The 22,739-nt window shown below is 43.9% G+C and overlaps 1 protein-coding gene across 2 annotated transcripts in view; it reads left to right on the top strand.

Moving 5' to 3' along the window:
* LOC103184438 (ephrin type-B receptor 3) overlaps positions 1-19,252 on the top strand; it is a 61,687-nt gene extending 42,435 nt beyond the window's left edge. Inside the window, exons 5-16 of one of the 2 annotated variants that reach the window (XM_007902433.2) lie at positions 3,515-3,850; positions 6,242-6,366; positions 6,775-6,937; positions 7,632-7,740; positions 8,047-8,111; positions 8,224-8,346; positions 8,475-8,722; positions 9,516-9,731; positions 10,254-10,403; positions 10,836-11,029; positions 16,099-16,254; positions 17,167-19,252. In XM_007902433.2, the coding sequence (XP_007900624.1) occupies positions 3,515-3,850; positions 6,242-6,366; positions 6,775-6,937; positions 7,632-7,740; positions 8,047-8,111; positions 8,224-8,346; positions 8,475-8,722; positions 9,516-9,731; positions 10,254-10,403; positions 10,836-11,029; positions 16,099-16,254; positions 17,167-17,275 (1,994 nt within the window). In that variant the 3' untranslated portion in view covers positions 17,276-19,252. Of the gene's footprint in view, positions 1-3,514; positions 3,851-6,241; positions 6,367-6,774; positions 6,938-7,631; positions 7,741-8,046; positions 8,112-8,223; positions 8,359-8,474; positions 8,723-9,515; positions 9,732-10,253; positions 10,404-10,835; positions 11,030-16,098; positions 16,255-17,166 lie in introns of both variants that reach the window. The other variant, XM_042338999.1, reaches the window with a different exon arrangement.
* The last annotated feature ends 3,487 nt before the right edge of the window (positions 19,253-22,739 follow it).

Here is a 22,739-nt window from a genome sequence, read left to right as displayed (position 1 = left end):
GACTGCATATTTCGTGGGCTAAACACAACAGACAATTGCACACAACAGTCATGTTGCCAGGTTCCCACTGCTAACTTTTGTATGTTAACACCGACTTGTTTAACCACATCTATCTTGTCCATGTTAACCTGGAATCAGTAGGTCTGAACTTGTATCAGGTTTAGTTGAAGTCTCTACCGTGGAACCACTGTGGAGCAGGACCGAAAGAAAGTTTCCAACTTTAAGGCGGTTGAACCAAACAGTGGACCTTGGCTTTTCATGATCAATTCAGTTCCTGACTCATTGTAACTGATATTTTAGACCAGGCAAATTTGACTTTGTTAGTTTAAAAAAAACTCATCTACCAAAGCCAAGGGTGCAAAGCAAAATGCTAGACTTTACTGTTCCCTTATATGTCACTGTAATTTGAGATACCTCTCTTAATTAAATCACACGCAACCCAATGGCCTTATTTGAAAAAAGAAGCAAGTTTCTCTCAATGCCCTGGCCAACAATCTCCCAGATAAAATTTTCCGACAAAACACACTTTAAAGTTACTCCACTTTAAAAATATCCTTTGGGACATCCTTCTGAAGTGAAAGGTGGTTCACCGAGTATAAGTATTATTATTACCATTACAATTATCTTTCTATCAGAAAATTCTCATGTTATCCAAAACACTATGCAGATAAACAGAGACACAAATGGACAGGACCGGTGCAGTAGAGAGTAATTTTTCGTACTCCCGAAAAGATGGACATGGAATTCAATTCTACTTCTGTCTATTTTCAACGCTCAACAAATGCAATCTTCTGAGTGTTGGTATAGTATACAGAGAAGCTAAGCTGCCCAAACTGGAATATAATCTCCTCTCAAGGGCTATTTTCTCAGAACTAAATAGCAGTTTGTGTTAAGAGGGACTTTAAAGCAGACAATGACTGACAGGAACAAAGAGATCGTTTTTTTGAAATCACTTCCAAGCCTTTTATAATCTTCTCTGTGTTTTCCCTGTGATCCCAAACCCATTAGTTTCTAGTTTTTATGGCACTTGAGGGAACATGTCTGAGACAGATATATTTTTATAGTGCCATTGGGTTATTTGCCATTTAATTAGCTGGAATAGTAAAGGCACCTTTGACATATTAATGACCGTGCTGCTAGTTTGTAAATCTCAAGCTCATGTTTGAGCTCCGTTAACGCACGCTAATTGTAAACTTAACAGAGTATTCAAAGTATGTGCGCGCATATACTCTGTCCATGGTGGCACTTCTCAGGCTGGATATGGAATGTTTCAGGTGGTATGTCTTGTTTGATCTAACACTTTGTTACCAATTAAGAGCTTGAAATTCTTGGGGTCTTATCCTTCGGCTGAACAAACTGCAGGATGATTTGACTTGTTTCAGTCTAGTTGCTTTACTCTACTCGTGGGGAAAGTGCCCTCAAAAGGCTCTTAAGCTTAAGGCGAATGGCTTCAGATCCAAAATTATGCAGAATTTCAGATAAAGGACTTATACACTATCTTAATTTGGAAACCGCTTTTTCTGCAGATCCCTTTTTAGCTACGACTGAAAGCCTGCCATCCAAATTAGGACAAAATTTAGGACCTTTCTAAACTTCAGCACAGTTTGAACTTCAAGACTGAAGTCTATGTAGTAATCTGAAGCCGAGACTTCAGAGGGCTCTGGGTCTCACAGACACATTCGTAAGAAAGTAATTCCTCCAGTCGTTTGATTGTTATTTAGCTGTTCAAATCTTTTTATTAAGGGGAGTCCAACCAACGCAGAAGCCCAACCTTTGGGTGGAATGTTCAGTGAGTTTCTCTTAAGACCCTTGTGCTAAAAGAAACGAGTGATGTGAACAAATCTGCCTCTCCTGGTTTTGACATATTTGCTCTCTATTGTGCCTTGTAAGTGCGGCTTGTTCCAGCGCACTTCAGAGCAAAGTCCAAATAAGTTAGGAATCACGTTAGAAAAACATGGGGGCAGCAATAATCCAGTCGAGAAAAGCGTATAAGACCAACATAGCTGGCCTTTTCAGTCTAATGTTTTGAAGTGCTCAAAGGGACATTAGTGAACGAGATACTTTGGTTTATTTCTTCTCTGGTTCAGATTTTGCTATCTCTCCATAGAAGATTCTCTCCAAATGATCTTTCACCCTATCCCTATCCCCCTCTTGTGCTCCCTCCTCCCTCCCCCCACCAAAAAAAACACATTAGGTGGAAAATAAACGGTTTTACAACCTCCATCCAGCTTGAAAAGGCTCTTCATTCTCTCTGATGCCTTGTATTGCTTTTATCAGCATTACGCAGGCAGCAGACTGACTAGAAAAAAAGGTCTGAAGTCGCTTCCTCCTTCTATAAAATTGGGGTCTAAGATGTTTTGGTGACTGGCTTATCAGCAAAGGCAGAGGCCACACTGACATGCCTTCGGAGCAGACGGGGTTCTGTTGCCTTTAAGTAAAACATTAAGGCACAAATTGCCTTCCTGGTCTGACCTCCGTAGACTCCTGTTTTATAATAGATAAATATTGCATCCTTACTATCTCCTTCCACACCATATCGCCCTCTTCCCGTATGCCCCGCCCCTTGGGCTCACAAAGTTCTTCTGGAAAAAAAGCTATTTCAGTGATTTTTTTTCCCTCGCTTGAACAACAAACAGACGTGGAAGCATCGCAATTTTGTCTTAATTCCTGCTTTGCATGTTTAGTGTTTTTTTAAAAAAAAATGTAAGGGGTGATGAAATTACTGTGAAATGAAACAAAGGCGTAGATGAAGTTAACAGATTAGTTTATGTGTCTTCTTCTGGTTTAGATCTTAACAGTCTGACAAGTTATGACAGCTCTGGATGTTTAATTCATAACGTCAGCCTGGCTGTGCCCGTCGCGCTCTCCCCTCGCTGAGTCAGAAGATTGTGCACTTTTATTCTCACAGTCCAGGCTCAGACCCCAATGCATTGTTTGGGGGAGCTCTGCTTTATTATCAGAGGTGCCATCCTTTCGTTGAGTCGTTAAACTGAGGTCCCGTATGTGGGTCCCCCCCACACAGATAAAATTGACCATTACTTCATGGCTGTCGGCTAGGACATTGCCAAATTGCAAACTGGCTGCTGCGTTCACCTACAAAATACACCGTAACTTTACATTACAATCCTGTGGACTGCTCTTTGAGACCCGCCCCTCAATGGCCCAATAAGGTGCTATATCGAACTGCGAAGCATCATCATCATATTCTAAACATCATTTCAAAAATGTAAACCCAGTAAAACTCGCAGAAGTCTGATCTGTATAAATTGTATAATCTCCTAAATTATTGAAGTCCCGTTTAAGCGTTTATATTCTACGCACGTTTGACATAATTCATACTTTGCGTAAGTCATATTAAATTTATGGTCCCAACTGATAATAACTTATGTGAGGTTTATTGCTTTGTAGTTTGTTTTCAAGCCCCTCAGGCTCGGTAGCTAATGGCATTGCCGCTTGGCGACCTAAAAAAGGGGGCGAAAAGCGAATTGGTTGACAATTTCTTCCTCTCGTTAAGGTGTGCCGTCGATTCCACGGAACGTTATCTCCAACGTAAACAAGACCTCTCTGAGCCTGGAGTGGAGCGAGCCCCTGGACACTGGGGGACGGGACGACCTCCTCTACAACATCATCTGCAAGAAGTGCAGCGTGGAGCGCAAAATCTGTTCCCGCTGCGATGACAACGTGGAGTTCGTGCCCCGCCAGCTGGGCCTGACCGAGAAGCACGTGTTCATCAGCAACCTCCTGGCTCACACTCGCTACACGTTTGAAATCCAAGCAGTGAACGGCGTCTCCAACAAAAGCCCGCACTCTCCCCAGTTTGCGTCCGTCAGCATCACCACCAACCAGGCTGGTAAGTGGCAGATTTTAACAGCGAGACGTCCCTATGGAGTGTAAACATGCGGAAGGTGTCAGCCTGCTTGCCTTTGGGTCACAGAGGGTTGTGGGTTCCAGCAGACTTAAGGAGTGAGTATGCCAATAAGGGTGGAGGCCAGAGTTGTCAAAGACGCCCTTCTCTGGTTAAGTCCAACGTTTGATGACGATACGTGCAAAAGAAATGCTATTCTGACATAGCGGAGAGGAGGGACGGTACTTAGAGACGAGATCTGAGCATAACTGAGAACTTCATTGGAAGAGGGAGAGAATGGGAAGTGGGGGGAAAAAGCAGTAAGATTAAAAGAGCCTGTCTGGTGATCTGTTGCAACTAATTCAAACAGTTTCTTGTGACAGAGTTATAGCGCCTGCTTTTAATTCTTCTGGTTCTATCGTTCCCGAAATGCTGCTGCTTTGATAGATTTCCTTCAAACGTCTGTTGGCTTAACTGCGGAAAGTATCTGCAGTGTTGTGGTTTCTGGTCACGTTTAAAGATCCTCGAGCCGAAATAATTCTAACACTGAATCGTGTTTGATGCATGATGTGGTGAAATGAAGACGATGGGGTGGGGGGGTGGTGGGGAGTGTTGATTTTTTTAATAAAAGATAGCAAAGGCAAGAGAAAAAACTTTTATGCACAAGATTATTGGATCGGTTCCACATCGCACAGCGTGAGCTGTCGATAACTTGTCTTAGAATCATAGGAATTTAATAATAATAATCCTTGCATTTGATGTAGCGTCTTATCGTTGAGACATCTTAAAGCGCTTCAAAAGATTTGTTGTGAAGTGCAGTGACTATTTTATGGGTGAAGAAAGCGGCATTTAAAGAGCATTTTAAAGACTATGTGTTTTCCCTTTAAATCCCTTTAAAGTTGCAAAGACAAAAAGTCACACCAATTCTTTAAGACCCTTAATTCCAACTGTGGAAGGCTCGGGAACCTTGGGAAGGGGAGAGGATTTATCTGAGGGTGGCTATTCTTTTGGGTCGGGGGCTTGTCTGACTTTCACATTAAGCTGCCCTTTTGTACTGTAGCTTATCTTCCAGCGTCTGACTCCTGAATAATTCAATTATCTCAGCGCTTTCTGTATTGCGAGTCTCAACACAATGAGACGGTGTTAGGGGAACCTGCCCTGAGTAACTGGTGAGATGGCATCCAGCTTTTGTCGAGAGTAGGATTCACACTGGCAGCCAGGTGCAGGATGACCAAGTTGTAATTAAGCCGCGAGAGGCTAGTGTTCAGGGTAAGGCTGCAGAGGGAATCCTAGCCCCGGGCAGTATGTATGTAATTTGTCTATTGATTGGTGTTTAATGGGTGGTATTAGCCTCTATTGTGGTGGGAACGGATTAGTTTGACAGTAGGAGTTGTTAAGTTGAGGAAATCTGAAGACTTTTCCTTGTATAGCAAGTGAAACTTTTTTTTATTGAATGTATGAATTTTTTTAAGAAAAAAGGAGTTTAGGTTGAGGATCGTGGGCGGATGGAGGAACTTTTTCTGTCTTTATCCTTTTGCAATTTGCCCGGTCTGAAACTTTGTTCACACAGAAAGGGAAAGTTTCCCTCTCTGCCCTGAGGGTTGTAAGACCATGATTGCATTTTAAAACAAAAGTTTAAGTGTTCATTGTGCTGGTGTGTGTATGTTTTAGATTAAACAAATTTGCTTGGAGACTTTATAAGTCACTGCTGAGATTGAAGCAGTTATTTACTATATTTAAGAGAATTTGATGTGGGGAATATCATTAAGTTCCTCCTTAAAGGCACATTATTATTTTTGGGGCATTTAGCTGCCAAGTCATTTAGTTGCTTTCTACTAAGTAATGACATACTTAAAAAGTTTCCAAGTGATTTTTTTAAAATATGTTTTTGATCTAAAATCCACGCTTGTAAAGGACTCGTTAATTTACGCTTTTAGTGGTTGACTCGTACCCGTCATGGTGCTTAATAGTATCCGAACTAGGCTATTTAGAGTTCGTGGAGTCTCGTAGTGTAGTGGTTAGCGCTCTCGCCTCACAAGCGAGAGGACCCGGGTTCGATTCCCGGGCAGGGCGCAACCTTAGGCAAGTTTCCTTACTCTGCACGACTCTGTTTACCTAGCCATAAATAGGATTGTTAGTCGATTTGCGGATCACTTTCCGAAGGTGGTGATCCCTGAGAAAAACTATTTGGTCTCTCAATCCATGGCTGTTCGTGCGACGCTGCTGGTGCTCAATTTGCTCAATCTGCCGGGTTTTAGCCCACAAAATACACTGTCAATCTACTTTACAATATATTCCGTGAAGCGCTTTGATATGTGATAATGTGCAGTACCAAATGCAAGGATTATTATTATTATTAACAATGTTTTTATGAAATGCTGTTGTGCCTCTTCACAGCACCTTCTCCTGTCCTGATAGTGCATTTTCTGAGTGCAACAGACAGCAGCTTATCCTTGTCGTGGCTTCCTCCCGAAAAACCCAACGGCATCATCCTGGACTATGAGCTGAAGTATTGGGAACAGGTAGAGTGGTGCTGCATTCACTTTACGGACCATTGGTTAAGGGAACAAACTAGCTTATATAGTCATCCGTTTCCACCCCTCACTCCTTTCCTCCGGGTCTGACACGAGCACTATAAAGCACTCTGAGACCTTATCCTAGGTGCAGGACGCAAGAAATTGTTACCGAAATCATCAATGTGGCTGTAACTGGAGAATGAATACCCACAGCAAAGCTCATCGCCCGTAACTGTGATCCAGTAACATAGCGGGAGAAATTCCACCTGGATCTAGATTTACTTGATTAATATACTGATTCAATGAGTCCAGAACTTGGCAAATTCTTAAACAAACAGTCTTAAATTGAAAGCCAATTTCCTGATTAAGTTTTTTTTTCAATTTGTCGTTTTTTGCCTTTTTTTTCTCCCCCAGGAACAGGATGAGAAAACCGCCTCGACCATCACGAGTCAGAAGAACAGCATTCGGATCGACGGGCTGAGAGCTGCCGCTTCCTACGCGGTTCAGGTGCGGGCGAGGACCGTGGCCGGCTACGGGAAGTACAGCCGCCCTGTAGAATTCCAGACCCAGAACGAAAGTACGTCCATCCGTCCCTCTGTCTGTCTCTGTGTCTGTCTGTCTGTCTGCTCCCTTCGCCACTCACATGGCCGCTCTGAGACACTGTTCCGCTTTAAGGTATATAATTTCAAGTTATCGTCATTGTGGTTCACAAAAAGGAATAGCCGTGTGGAGTTCAATAGATACCACTTGGTGCGCAGTGCATTTCACCTGCAAAATACACTTTACAGTATATCCTGTGAAAGCGTTTTGAGACAAAAACAACCACCACTTGCATATATGTAGCACTCTTCACGTGGAATAGCATTTGAACGGAGACATCTCAACAGCTTAATTAGGCACTGTATCAACTGCGAGGATTCTTATTCTTATTATTTAATAGCAGGTGCCTCGCTCTGTTGCAAAAAAAGAAAGTAATGCTTTAACTCTTTATACTGTTGTTTGAATTGAGCGTGGAAGATTTGCAGTGAAAACGCTTTAAAAGTTTTCAAAAGGGTAGATAACGGCATAGAAATTTGGATACCTTTAAGCGTGATGATTTAAGCGCTCCAGGGCACTACGCTATGTGAATACAAGTTGTTGTTGTGATGGGTTTCCGCCTGTATTAGACACCCAGCTGACCAAAAAAAGTAGGTTATTCTGAGCCGCCTGTTATTGTCCAGTTGCAGTGAAATGGGACACCTTGTAAATGAAACCTAATTGGTGTTATTCAGGTGACAGCGGGAAAGGTATCCAGGAACAACTTCCGTTGATTATCGGTTCCTCCACCGCCGCCCTGATCTTTATCGTGGCAGTCGTCGTGGTCATCGTTGTGTGCATCAGGTAAACCTTTTCTCTTTTTCTCTCTCTCTCTCTCTCTCCCCACCAGTGTCCTGGCCACCAATTCTCCGTATGTAATGAGTCGCTAACTACAGGGCCACTTGTAGGACAATGACTGATCTGGTTGAACCCTCTCGGAGTGCCTCACTCAGTAGCGACTAGGAGTGGATTGTTACGCAGGCGGACGCGGCATCCAGTCTACCCCAGTCACGGCCAACAGATAGCCGTGAGCTGAATGACGAGAGAGGAACTGTGCCTCTTCAGTGCCTTTGGGATATGTGCAATAAAACTCCTTTGCTTTATTTTAAGGAAACGCAGTCATGGTTCGGAGTCGGAGTACACAGAGAAGCTCCAGCAGTACAGCACCGGCCACAGTAAGTGCTTTGCTTTATCAGCTATTTCCCAAGTAGAACCTTTGAGGTATTTAATCTAAGCGTTATCGGCTGATACATAACCTGGTTAACCTTTTCCTTCACTTCCTGACAGTTACACCAGGAATGAAGGTCTACATCGATCCTTTCACGTACGAAGATCCAAATGAAGCCGTCCGGGAATTTGCCAAGGAAATTGATGTGTCGTGCGTCAAAATTGAAGAAGTTATTGGAGCAGGTAGACTAAAAGGCATTGACAAACTCTATTATTCTAAACATTATTTTTTAAGTTATAAAAAAAAATTCAAAAATATTTAATTTGCGTTGCATTCGACATTGACAATTTGGTTTCTCTGCGCGATGCAGGAGAATTCGGGGAGGTGTGCAGAGGGCGTCTTAAACTTCCGGGACGAAGAGAGATCTTTGTAGCAATAAAAACGCTCAAGGCTGGGTACACGGAAAGGCAGCGGAGGGATTTCCTAAGCGAGGCAAGCATCATGGGGCAGTTCGATCACCCGAACATCATCCATTTGGAAGGGGTGGTGACCAAGAGCCGTCCTGTTATGATCGTCACAGAGTTCATGGAGAACGGAGCCTTGGACTCATTCCTTAGGGTAAGCGGATGGTGATCGAAACGCGTTCGATCTCATTTTACAGCGATGTTTATTGTGGGTCCTGTCACTACCCAGTGCTAGTTTTGCCCTGGAAGGGCTGTGCTGCAGCCTAAATGGGTGCCATTTGTGGGTCAGCCTCAAGCTCGGTTGGTAGCACTCTTTACCTCCAATCCAACAAGCTCCCTCTTTCCCCCTCAAGACAGAATTAATCATTCACTACAATTGGCGCTGTATAAATGTAAATTCACATTGTATTGTATATTTACTTGTTCCAAACACAACTTGTAAGCGCTGCGAAAAGCTGGGAGTTTGATTAAAAAATTTGTTCTGTTTTTAAGTATTTCGCCGCACCACATTTTAAATGGCATTTGATGCGCACTTTTTTTTACCCATTGGTCTGTCTTTGAATAGATTCTGTGCATGACTTCTCCACTGCAAACGAACTCTGGATTGAATATGACACAGGCATGTCTCAGTCTTTAATTGAATTTTGAAGATTTCCTCAGCCAAAGTTTTCAAGTGAAAATTTCTAGTGATTTGGCTAACAGCCTGGGAATCAATTACAAGAGGCCTGAACACTTTTCTCTCCACGGTTCAGGGGAAGAGGACGTGTGTTTCAGAGCAACTCGGTTGAGGGGAGATTTGTTTATTTTTAAATGAATAATCCACACGCACGCCTTGTGAATTTCTTCCGCTTTGACAACTGAACTCTGTCTTGTCATATCTGTCTGGGATATTCATATTAATGATCCCCTCCTCTCTCTCTTCCCCCCGCCCCCTCTTTTCTCCGTAGATGAACGATGGACAGTTCACTGTCATCCAGCTCGTTGGTATGTTGAGGGGCATCGCAGCCGGGATGAAGTATTTGGCGGAGATGAATTACGTGCACCGGGATCTTGCCGCCAGGAACATTCTGGTCAACAGTAACCTTGTGTGCAAAGTGTCTGACTTTGGCTTGTCGAGATTCCTGGAGGACGATGCAACAGACCCGACCTACACAAGTTCACTGGTGAGGGCAGCAAGGGCTAATGGATTGTGCATTTTGCCCTCAAGCTCTGAGGGAAAGAGAGATAGAGAGAGTACTGAGGAATTACTGTTTGAAAGAGGCACTTCAAACGCAACAGCAAAACCACTTGTAATTGTGTCAGCTTCTAGCCTGAAAGTCATAGGGTCAAGCGCTGTGTCAGGGGTGTGTGGGGGCGGGGGTTTGTGGGTGACGGGCAACGGGTGGGCTTTCAGCTCATCATCCAGAACTGGGAGAGAAGCGGTGCATTATCGGGACGAGAACCAGTAATGGAAGTGGGTCCTGTCTGCCTTGCCTGACATTTTAGGTGAACGTTGAAAGATCCCATTGAGGAAAGAGGAGGGACTTTCTCCTCCAGAATGATCGTGCGGAGGCTTGTGGGAACTTGCTATGCATCAAAAAAAATATAGCCTTGGGTGAATTTGTTTGACAATGGTGACTGCACTGTGTTGATATGAGTAAAACGGAACTTAGTAAACAGAGGGGTTGTGTGTTTTTTTGAACCAGGGTGGGAAAATCCCCATCAGGTGGACGGCCCCAGAAGCCATCGCGTACCGCAAGTTTACCTCGGCCAGCGACGTGTGGAGTTACGGGATTGTCATGTGGGAAGTCATGTCGTATGGAGAGCGACCATACTGGGACATGTCCAACCAGGATGTGAGTATTATGGAGCCGAATGTCGGAACACGCTGTCAACAACAACTTGCATTTATATCTCGTCCTTCGCCTGGGGTAGCGTCCTGGAGGGCTTCGCGGTGGTGGAGTCTGACAACGAGAGCCAAGGGGAGAGGGAGGGAGGGAGGTGACCGTAAGCACCATCAAAAAAGGAAAGATCTTTAGGTGGCATTTGAAGGTGGGGAGGGAGGAGGGCAAGGCGGAGGGATTGAGGAAGTGAGTTCCAGAGTTTCGGGGCATACTGACTGAAGGCTAGGTCACCGATGGTGGAGCGGAGGGCATGAGAGACAAATAGATACAGTGACACAGATACATAGACCCCCTTCTGTTCCGTGCGAAAATTTTTAACCTTCTGTAATGTCTGGCTTTTCCCCCCCCCCTCCTCTCTCCCTCTCCCACCCCCACCACTTGCAGGTTATCAATGCTGTGGAACAGGATTACCGCTTGCCACCGCCCATGGACTGCCCCACCGCCCTGCACCAGCTGATGTTAGACTGCTGGGTGAAAGACCGCAACAACAGGCCCAAATTTGCCCAGATCGTCAACACGTTGGACAAGTTAATCCGAAACGCAGCCAGTCTCAAGGTCGTCTCCAACGCCAACCCAGGGTAGGTCTTTCCCTCCCCCTCCCTCGCACATTTTCCTTTGGAAGTTTGATCTCCGTCGCGAAATTATACCTTCTGCCAGGCTCCCACCTTACAATTATGATCCATTACGGGGGGCGCCTGTTGTTTTTTGAGCTTTACAAAGAGGCCTTGTTTAAGAAGGCTCTTTATCTCCTTCCTCGCAAACAAACACACACTAAAAAATAAACCCTCTCTTTGTGACATTTCCAGCGGGCTAAACTTTTAATCTTGGCCCCCGCTGCTCAAGCATGGAGTCCGTGCAATTCGTGACCTTGGTTATCTGTAGGTCACTGGTGTAAATGCCTCTCATGTAAGGTGACCTGTCAGCCCCACACACACACACACACACAAAAGGACAATATGGGCTGTTCAGTAAACCAAGTAACCCTGAGGTATTTCGGGATAGGCCTGGGCTTTTTCTCTGCCTGTCCATCTAGGGTCTGGCTGATGAGTGATAGACAGGAAACAATAACGCAAGTGCCCTTTTTGCTTTAGGGCTGAAGGTCCTGAGGTCAGTTAGTTAGGTCTTAATTGATGAGTAATGTAGCCTGGGGCGGGGGGTGGGGGTGATGAATACAATATGAAAGTATGTTACTTGCACGAGAGCTTCAGAAAAAAACGGGAAAGAGAAAGATAATCTCAGCAGCGCTCACAAGGATTGAACCAGGAACGAGTGGAAAGTGTAAGGGGGTGAAAGTGTAGAAATTCACTGCACAGAAAGAGACCATTGGGGACATCATGTCTTTGCCACCGCTGCCTGTTTTTCTAAATCACTTTTTTTTAAAAAAACAAAAGGAATGTCACTTACACATCGCACTTCACATGAGGTAGCATCTCGGGAGAGCTGAAAATGAATTCATTAAGTTCATTCCACTTTCCAGCTCTCTCCCCCACGTGGCTAGATGTTTTTACGACTCAGGTACAGTCATAGTTGCCTTGTGAATGATCCTATGAGTCCAGCTTCGCTTGCCACGTGTGGGCTTGTACAGGTGGCGTTTGCGTACAAAACACACAGTCGCTGCGCTTCACAGTAAAACCGTGGGGCGCGCTTTCAGACCCCTCCCCAATGCCAAAGGGACTGTATGGGGGGAAAAAACAAGTTATTATATATTATCACTAAGGGCTTTGCACAGCTGGAGAACTGGCACATCACACACACAGTCTGACACCCCAACCTTCACAAACAAGAGGCAAGAGTGCTACCAACCGAGACCAAGCTGATAACTTAGCAACAAGCGAGTCAACAAACAAGCCCTGTATTCCAAGGGCATCGTTGAATGCGGGATCCACTTCTGTTAATATTAATGGAAAAGATGCCTTCAATGTATATTTTTTTTAAAATTCGACCCGAGTCGCTTGTCAAAAGTTAAATTAAACTTTCACGGCAGAATGATTACAGAGTCCTGAACAGTTGCAGATAATTAATTTCACTGTCACGGAAAAGCAGTGAGGGTGCTTTCACCCGCCCCCTCCATCCTTCGCCTTGCATATATTAGCGTGGTTGATGACGGGAATAAAAGATACAAGAGCAGCTTTGGTGACAGGGTTGACGTGAGACCTGCAGATAAACCTAATGAGCAGGGTTTCAACGCCGCACATCTCGGATTTGATCGAGGGAGAGTGAGACTGGCTGGCTGATGATCTCTGCTGTGCATTGTGATCAAACAGTGAGGGGAAGTGCTGCTCTACACCCTCCCGGGCGCTTGAAGCTTGCAGCAAGATAAAGCTTTCCAGCTGCCGTGAAGCCCCGATCAGCAGATGCTGTTCCCATTGCGTTTTTTGCCAACCAATGTTAGTCAAGTTCCCAAGTGCTCAACAGCAGCTCAGTGTTGAGAAGAGTAACTCTAGGAATGTCTCAGTAGGTAAAGGTGTCAGCCTGATTCAAATCGGTATTGCTCTCACCTCTTAAGTCAGAGGCCCCACATCGGGACTTTGAACTTCTATTGTCTCTGTTGACTTCATGCCTGGTTGGTGGGACGTTGCTGTGTTTAAGCGCTCTGAGATGCTACTCTGCGTGAGGGGCACTGCGTACATGCAAGTGAGCAAATTGTCTGCCACGCCTGCCTGCAAAATATAATCACGACACTACAGTAAATCCACATTCAAGGACTTCAGGAGAGAGTACAGGGTCAGGTTTGACCGCGGTAGTCAACTGGGCTTTGGAGACTTGCTGCCTACACTTGTGTGTGACGAACGGTCACTAAGGGAGATGCAGGAGATCTCTTTCCTGGGGTCTGGAGCTACACCGCAACAGGAGCCATTCAGTTCAGGGGGGGTAGATACAACAAACGGGCTATAGAAATTCACAGCACAGAAGGAGGCCATTTGGGGAGGGGAGCTTTGCCCCTGCATCCTGTTTCACGATTCCCTGCTAATTCAGCATGAAAGAGTTACAACAAAACCATTTCCCCAACCCCATTATGATGAGGTGATAAAACAGCCAGAATGTTGGGTTTCAATGGCCCTACTGCTCACATATGGGTCATTTTAACTGGTTGCAAATGGAAGGAATGGTATGTACACTCAGCACGAGCCAGGAGAAGCCAATATTCTTAAGAGGAGAATAAAAGTTAAACAGCTTGCTGGACTGATGCCCTGATTGGGGGCAGGGAGGGGGATGGATGTGACTTGTTGTGAAGGGAATTGGCAAAGTAAATGGAGAGAAGCTTTATCACCCGTGAAGCTGATCAGTTACTGAAGGACATAACATTAAAATTAAAGACTGAATGGTTAGCGCTAGGGATGGAATGGATTTTTGTTTCTCACAGAGAATGACATGATTTTGATACGAGCTGTCATAAATGTGGAATCAAGGGATTGGGGGATTCAAGGAGAGAGAAATAAGTAAATAGCTATTTGAAGATGGAGCTATTAAAGGGTACAATAATAATCCTTACATTTAATTTTGTAGCTTATCACGTCGTCCAAAACGTCTCAAAGGACCTACCGTAAATTGTAGTGACTGTATGCTTTGTAGGCGAACTTGGCAGCCAATTTGCACCCAGCAACGTCCCACAAACAGCTGTGACATGAATGATTGTTGAATAGGTCACTAGGAGAAACTCCATTCCTTTTTTGAATGGGATCTTTAACCTCCTTTAACAGGCAGATGGGACCTCGGTTTAAAGTCTCATCTGAAGAACGGCATCACTGTCAATGCAGCACCAACCCTCCCTCCCCTCACCAGCACTGCATGGGAACTTCAAGCTCTAATAGTCCCCATGAATATACCGCAATGGTCTCCTGTTACTAAATACCCATGTTTCCATTTGCCCCTTCTGGGGGCATGGATGGGGGCTGTCCTTAACTAATTTGATGGTGGAAGAGTGGGGGGGAGTGGGCGGAGAAGAGAGTAGAGATATCAGTTATATTGCTTTCCGTGTTAATTCATCTGTTAAAATTCTCCCTCCTGTTCAACTTCTCTGACTGTAGTATGCAGATGATAGTGGTAGCCCACATGGACATTCACTAGAGCCTCACGTGCATACTGAACATATTTATCATGCCAGCATTGCACGAATCTCGGAATCAGTTGACAAACCAGTTCCAGAATACAGCCCATTAACCCAAGCATTCTTATTACCCAATTTCCCCCCAACCCCCGCCCCACCTCCCCCAAAAGAAACTCATCCTTTTCCTGTGTGGCTGGATTCCCATTATCTTATTATCTCTCCACAACTTTGTTTCTTTGACAATTATAATTCAGAAATAGCAATATTAAAAAAAANCTTGCATTTGATACAGCACCTTATCACGTCGTTGAGACATCTCTGAGGGCTTCACACGGATTTTACTGTGCAGTGTAGTGACTGTATTTTGTAGTCAAACGCTGCACACAGCGTTGTCTCACAAACCGTGAAGTGAACGGCCCTTTTACTGGCTCGTTCAGCCTGACTGGCCCTCGGGTTCCTTCCTGAGCTCCTCATTGCCGATCTGTTCTTTGCAGTCCGCAACCTCTTGGATCAGAGCGATATTCTCCCCTTTAGTCTCGAGACGTTTGCCTTTTGAATCAAAGCCAAGTTTAGCAACGGCCTGCAGAATATCAATAAACACAGCTATCCTTTTGATGTTTTATTCATAGCGATTAAGTTTATATATATTTCATATAATGCAGGGAAATCGAAAAATTTGGGTTGCTCGCAAACCCAATGCGTCTGGTTCGAAAGATTGAAAAAGTCGTACTGAAGTCAAATGTGGTTACAGAGATGATTTCAGGCTGGAATGTTGCATTTCTTGTATCAAGCGTCATTCCATCGGGCCATGGTGTAGAATGAGCTTCACACTGTTATTAAATATTAAGCGTTTATCAGTCAGTCAGTCAGTCCTAATGTGTAAAACCCACATCCTCAGACTCAGTTTGTGACTTAAAACAGTGCTGGAAAACTCAGCTCATCCACTGGTTAGCCCTAAGCACCATGTAATCTTAACACTTATTCCCTTTCTTCACCCGCTGCTCCCTTTCCACAAATGCAAAGATGCATCTTTCCCTTTTCACCATTGAATACGTCTCAATATTTTCAGAAAGTTTGCATAATATTATCCGGGCAGAGTTGTGTGCGTCACAGGCAGAGTCACTGCAGGAACACCACTAGTTCCTCAGGTCTGCAAAAGACATCATCTGCCGTATTGAATCTGAAATCTGCTGCAGCTTCTCCTCTGTCGCACTTCCCTCTTGCATGAATTAAAAGTCCCTTATTGAGAGCTGAAGGGCAAATTTAAACAGCTCCCATCAGCTTAACCTGTCAGTGCTGGAGTCAAGGCAGCGTAAGCAAGAACATAGAGTAACACTGGCTCACGGTGTTACTCTCTGCTTACTAGGCCACACAGAGGCTAAGTGAGAGATATCAGTAAGGATATAGATTGCATCAGGGGCATGCAGAGACTGTTATCAAAAGGGTCAAAGCTGCTTTGCTGTAAGAAATAGTATATGCAGAGCAGCTGCGATCCTTATCAGTCTCTGTGCCTGAAGGGACCTGCTGTGCAGTCAGTCTGGGAGCTGATGTGGACAGGGCTTAAGATGTGGACTGATTGTGTCTTATCTCCCCCCACAGCCCCTCCCAGCCTCTTTTGGATCGTACAGTTCCCGACTACACCACATTCACCACAGTGGGAGATTGGCTAGATGCCATTAAAATGGGTCGGTACAAGGAGAATTTTATTAATGCCGGGTTCACCTCATTCGACCTGGTTGCTCAGATGACGGCAGAGTAAGTATGATCCCTCATCGCTTTCTCCTTGCTGCACGGATTTGTTAGGCAAGTTCAGGCTGTCGTGGGAACATTTCACAACCATTTTATTTCATTCACAATCTGAATGTTGTACCCAAACCTGCCCCTGGCTACCGTCAGGCTCCATGTTTGGGTTCTGACCCACACTTCAGTAGTTCAACTCCCTGTGTTTATAGGGTTGGCTGACACACCAGTGCAGTGCCGGGCAATTGTTTTTCTCTCGGTAGTCCTTGCCAACTCTTCCCCACCCCCCCACCCCACCCCCGATAAAATAGATCATTCACTTCATGGCTGTTTGTGGGACTTGTGCATATTGTGTATCGCGTTTGTCTGCAAAATACACAGTCACTCCACTTTACAGTAAGTCGTGTCAAATGATTAGAGATGTATCGACAGTGTGAGAAAGCACTATATCGTCTATTGTTCATTTCACGGAATTAACTTGCAAAGCAGGGGCATGGCAGGCGGTGTTAACACAGTGTTTATCAGGGCTTGTCAACCAGTTAGGTGGGTTGAATTTCTGAAGGCTCTGACATTGCACCTCTGGCCATTTTCCCTTTTTATTCAGAAAAAAATGAATAATACAAATCTCATTGTATTTGGATTCAAGTTACAGAAATGTTGGAAGACAGAGAGAGAGAGAGCTTGCAGAAACAGATGCAGTAAAAATCCCAATTCACCAATTTCACATATAACGGCCCTATTTTTGAAACCGGGTGATTAAATTCCTCGTTCATTTTGGAACATGCACTTTACCCTGCGTTAAAGGCTAAAAGAACACTTTGAGGACATTGGTGTTGAATTATTTGGCACTCTCGGGTTTCCTTGTGGCGGTTCAATCGAAGTGACTGGCACAAATAATATGTGACAATATGTCTTATTCTGTTCCAGGGATTTGTTGAGGATAGGAGTCACCTTGGCTGGACATCAGAAGAAAATACTCGGCAGCATTCAGGACATGAGGTTACAGATGAATCAGACTCTACCAGTGCAGGTCTGATCACAAGGAACCTTACTACACAATAGGAATGAAGTCAAGCGAGAGAATTATCTGCCAAAAGGATATTTTGTGTGCAGTGCCTGGCTTCTGGTTTTACCTCTGTGGAGCATCTGGAACCATTGCCTCAGAGCAATCTCTTGGTTCAAGGATAATTGTAGTGTGAACGGCTCCGATAAGGAATGCAGTCTAAAAATCGTTGCGTCTTTCTGAGATGCTTGGCTTTGCCTCCTGGAAATCTATTCCCCTTGCACCAAATCTGCGATGACAACAAGACTGTCGAGAAGTGGCCACCACAGGCGAGAAAGCCAGTGCGTATTAAGTCTTCATATTGAAGATGTGTTATTTAAATCGATGTGTGACGTTGCCACTTGGAATACTGGGTCACGAGTTTGATATATAGTCCGTGTGTTGCATTCCTTCACAGCACCCCTGTCCCCCTTGAGAAACGATAAAGAAGCTGGATAATCCTGTACATAGCATGGCACCCTGCTATCTAGACTCCACGCTAATTCTCAACTTGCAATGTAGATGGATTTGGATTAGGTTAGCGTTAATGGCTTTGGGGTACATTTGGTCCAAATTTGACTCTTCTTCACGACTTGTAAGGCACTCAAGCATTGACTGCCACCCAGCGCCGAGCACTGACAAAATAATATTTGGAAGGGAGAATTGATTCCTGGATTTATTGGCTCTGTCTGTGCATTAGCAAATGCAACGAGCACAGAACAGCTTCCGTTAATGCACCATCAGATATGACATGACTGCTGCAAATGCAAGGTACATGCCTCCCACCCCCATGGACTTCAGCACTGGGATTTCCTCTGGTTTCCATTTGATTTGATGAAGGTGTCACTTGTGTGTGTGTGTGCGTGGGGAGGGAAAGAGCAGTCATGGGGTGGGGTGGGACTGTCAGTGAACAACTCCGAGCTGGAGAATGAACTATGGGAAGGCAAGAAAAGTTTTGTGAGCCGTCATAAAGAAGGAACGAAGATCTTTCGGAGAATGGAGATCCTGTGTGTGTGTGTGCGGTGGGGGGCTGAAGGGAAGCCAAAATGAACTTCACGACCACCTGTTTATTCAAGTGCTGTCAAACTTCTGTTGTCATTGCCAAAAAAANCCAAGACGGGAACTTCTATTTTTCCTAAAGAACTGAGAAAATCTTTTGTGAACTCGAGCGTGGAGCACCTGTATGGCGAAACGAAATAACCGTGGAAATGGCAATAAGCATTTGGGATTTTGGTTTGCAATCCAGCGTGTTTGTAGTTCATCTGCATTCCTCTCCCCTCCTGACGTTCAAGGGAAACGAGGTGGAGGAAATTGTACATTTGTACATACTATCCAATATTTCCCTTTCGTTAATGTGTGGGCTTCAGATACGGACTGTGTATATTTTGCCACTCTGAAGGGATCGGGCCTGAACTGTATATAGAAAAGGCAAAACAAAAAATGTGCAGAGATCTCGCATGAATATTCTACAGTCCTGAATCACACACACACACAAAACAAGACACTTAATCCCAAATTGTACTGTAAAATAACACTGTGTTGTAAAGAAACAAAAAAAACAATTATTTTGAACTATTTGTTGTGAAATGTTACTCAGTAGTTGCTAAAAAGTGTCTGCTCAGCATCGGTGATCATGATAAAAAAAATGTTATGTTATTGTTGCTATGAAATCTGGTACAAGCTTTAATTATTCCCCAGCCCACCATTTCTTCTGTAGTCATCTCTTACCTCCTCCCTTTCCCTACTCAACTCCCCAACGCCCCCCATTTTTATGCCTGTGATAGCCTTACACTGGCTTAATCTTTTGTAGAAAGACCTAATGGCTCTCTTCCGGTCACTTTGGAAAACAAACCTGTATAGTATTTTACAATCTTTTTAAAATATTGAGATGTATTTAATGGTGAAAAAAACAAAGATGCGTTCTTGCATTTGTAGAAATATTTTTAAAAACAAACCCGTTTTGCAATTAAATTATTTAAGAAATTTATGGTATTACTTGTTGCTGTTTTCTTTTTGTTGCTCACTTCTGGGGTGATTGAGTTGGTGCGATGAGCAGTGGGGAAAATGTTACCATGGGCTATTAGATAATTTATAGCAGTTTAATGGGAAGCTAACTCCAGCTGAAATCCGCAACTGTTAGTGGATAACCAATTTTGTGGTGATGCAATCTATTTTTTGTTGAGTATAAAACCAGGAGTAGGGATTACGATGCTGTGAAAAATGGCAGGAAAATCGTTCCTGGTTATAACTTTCTGGCACTTGATTCGAGCCTCAAATCCTTCCACTCAGCACGGCTTGGACTGGGAATCCAGACGTGTCGTTTTTTTTTAATACTCAAAGAAATAGGTGATTGATTGACCGTGATCCTCGTTCAGTGGCACCTTCGCAGTGTAGCAATCCACACGCTATGAGAGGAAGTCTCCAGACAGCACAGGATAAGATTACTGAATAAAACGTAAGTCAAGTGTGTAAATCAGTCGGATTGAGTGAGAACTTGGATTGCCTAATCTGTCCTCAAGGTGATAAGTACACGCACTCCAGCAGAACTTTCGATCGGAGCTGCATTTCTTTGAAGTTTTGCTTTGCACCTGGCCTTCCCTTCTTTTGGCAGCTCTCAACCTGCCCCCACACCACCGCCACCACCTTGTCCCACTTGGTTTCTCCCACTTGAACCTCTTTGGATTGTAAAATAAAATAATTTAACCCCATCATATTTTATCATTGCCAACTAATGCAGCTTGATGGCCGGTGCGACAGGAAGCGTGGCCAGTAAGGTCTCCTTAATTGGCAAAGTCCAACCCAAGAAAGCAATGGCTTCATTGTGATTAGAGCTTTACTTCACAGCTCAAGCCCAGTCAAAAATCAAGGTTGACCCTCAGGGATACAAGTGACCCGCAACCCTCCCATTCCAAAAGTGTGACCTCCTACAACTCTCAAACCCATTTCGTTAAGCACGCTGCCATTGAAATCCTCTGGTTCAAACACAAATTATTCCTGTACATGTACATTCCTGTACATTGGATTTCATGTCTTTGTTTTACAGTTTCCTCTTTTGTCAACCAAAGTGTTTTGTATTTTGGCCTACACGTCCAGAGTCTTATTAACCCGATGCCAAAAAAACAAAAAACCTCCTGACATTTTGTTAGAAGATCTGGGCTTAATTTCAGTCTGCATTGCTTCACGGGGTGTTTTTTTTCCAGCGGGAGAGGCCTGTTGCTGTTTTCAGTGTGAAATGATTTGATTCCTTTGACCTATTTTGCAATATTCGAACCTCTGGTATTAATTTAGCGCTGTCGTTTTCGAAGCCTCGGTCCAACAAAAATAACTAACAGCACTTTCAAGTCATTTTTTTCCCCCGAAGGGAGTGATATTTCTCTCTACTCCCTTCCCCCACCCCCACACCTAACTAATAAACGGCACAAAGCTTTGCTCAGTTCACACGTAACTTCAATTCCGTTACCTAAGATTGGAGAGCGTTCACGGTTACTCAACACAGTCCAATCGTTCAGGCAGCGGTTTAGCCTTTTGTCTTTACGTTGAAAGTCTTATTTCTTTGTTTCTTTTCAGTCCTGCTGACAGGAAACTGAATTTAATACTCTGGAATGTCCTCTGTTCAATTTAGAGTTCTGACCCTGCGAACATATTGAGTTAGTGGAAGATGGTTAATATTCTTATATGCAAGGAAATTTAGAGGCAGCTGTAGTCTATAAAGTTTTATAGTTTAATACCATGGTGCATATTTCATCTTTATTGCTCAGGGCACTTTTATGGAAGATGGTTTCTTTTTTCACTTCGGTATTGATCTTTATTAAATCCTTGTTACAGAGTAGAATTTTAAAAGGGTCATTAAACGATTGTTTAGCGTCGCAGGAAATTTACCGACATGGACTTATGATGCAGTAGGGGTGGAACGGATTGGGTGGCGGGCAAGGGGCTTGGAGTGATACCCTCGCCGGGCTAAAAATAAGCAGCAGTCGTGAGTCTTTGTCGTCGAGACAAAAAAAAGCGGGATTATAATAATAATAATAATCCTTGCATTTGATATAGCACCTTATCACATCTCAAAGCGCTTCATAGAACATACTATGAAGTGAATTGGCTTTATATTTTGTGGGCAAAATGTGGCAGCCAATTGCACACAACAGTGTCCCACAAACAAAAAAGTTATTTTGCTTTACAGCTAATTCTGCCTGATATATGTACAACGTGTCAGCTACACGCAGTGCCCATCCGAGCACTCTGAAGTGCCTTGTGATGTTCTCCCTACGTGAAAGGCGGTGTGTAAATGGTAACTTGTATTCTTTGAAACCTGCTCCTAACTGGGAAATGGGATGTGGGTTTTGTTGGCTGCAAAATCTAGTCCAGATTTTTAAAGCCTCAGGCCTTTTCCAAGGATAGACAATAACAATCTTAGCATTTGATGTAGCACCTTTCATATCAGGAGGATGTCCCATAGCACATTACAGAACTTGAGAGTTCAAAGAGCTGTCGTGGGGCTTGAACCCACAAACTTCTGACCCAGAGGCGAGAGCGCTACCGGCTGATAAACCGTGGAGTGCACACTCTCCCTGAGGAAATAAGCGTGAATTCCAGAAGGTAATAATCAACGTGTTCAGAACAATGGTCTGATCTTACTTGAAACACGATGTACTATTCTGGTTGCTGTATTAGAATAGGGAGATCCTAGCATTGGCTCGAGTATAGCAAAGGAATAATTCATCTAACATGTGGGATTAGGCATACAAACAGTGAAGAGAGTGGAAAATTGAACTATTTATATTGGAGAAAGGGAGACTTGGGAAGATCTTGGTGTGGTTTCAAGGGTTTACAAATTCTACATGTGCAGGGATGGGAGGGGGGGAAGAGAAGGAGGAGGTAGTAGTGATATCAGCTCGGAAAAGGGAAGATGAACAGTCAATTTAGCATAAAGAGTGGTGAATACATGAGACAGACTGACTGCCCAGAGTGGCTGTGGGCCCAACCAAAATTCAATGAACGAGCTGGATAGATATTTGGCAAACAAAGTGATGAGGGACTTAGACGAGATGGAGAGTGTGTGGTATTCTTTAAACCTTGTTGCTAGCCAAATGGATCACAAAGTATTTTCCAATCCTCTACATTCCTATGTCTGTATGTAATTTGATGTTTATAATTTCTGAGTTGTTTTTTAAGTAATGAGTTACATGCTGGTTTATACAGCTCTTTGCTGTAACATTTGGCTGCTTAATTCCCGAATCACACAGAATCATTCAACTTGCTATTCAGTGGCTCACATCCAGCATCTGGGCTTTACATTATTAACACAGAGTTTGATTCTTATCAGAGCTGCACTTCTCTGCAGTACTTGGTATGAAGTTTGCTGAACACCAATGACTGGTTCTGCTGATGGATGAGAAAAAGACCAATCTGATGTGATCTGAGTTTGGACAGTCTGAATCCAGGCTGATTTAAGTCCTAA

This window comes from Callorhinchus milii, unplaced genomic scaffold (assembly GCF_018977255.1).
Source record: "Callorhinchus milii isolate IMCB2004 unplaced genomic scaffold, IMCB_Cmil_1.0 Scaffold11, whole genome shotgun sequence".
In the NCBI taxonomy this organism is placed as follows: domain Eukaryota; kingdom Metazoa; phylum Chordata; class Chondrichthyes; order Chimaeriformes; family Callorhinchidae; genus Callorhinchus; species Callorhinchus milii.
The sequence above is the reverse complement of the archived record's forward strand: the minus strand, read 5'-3'. Positions and strand labels throughout refer to the sequence as shown.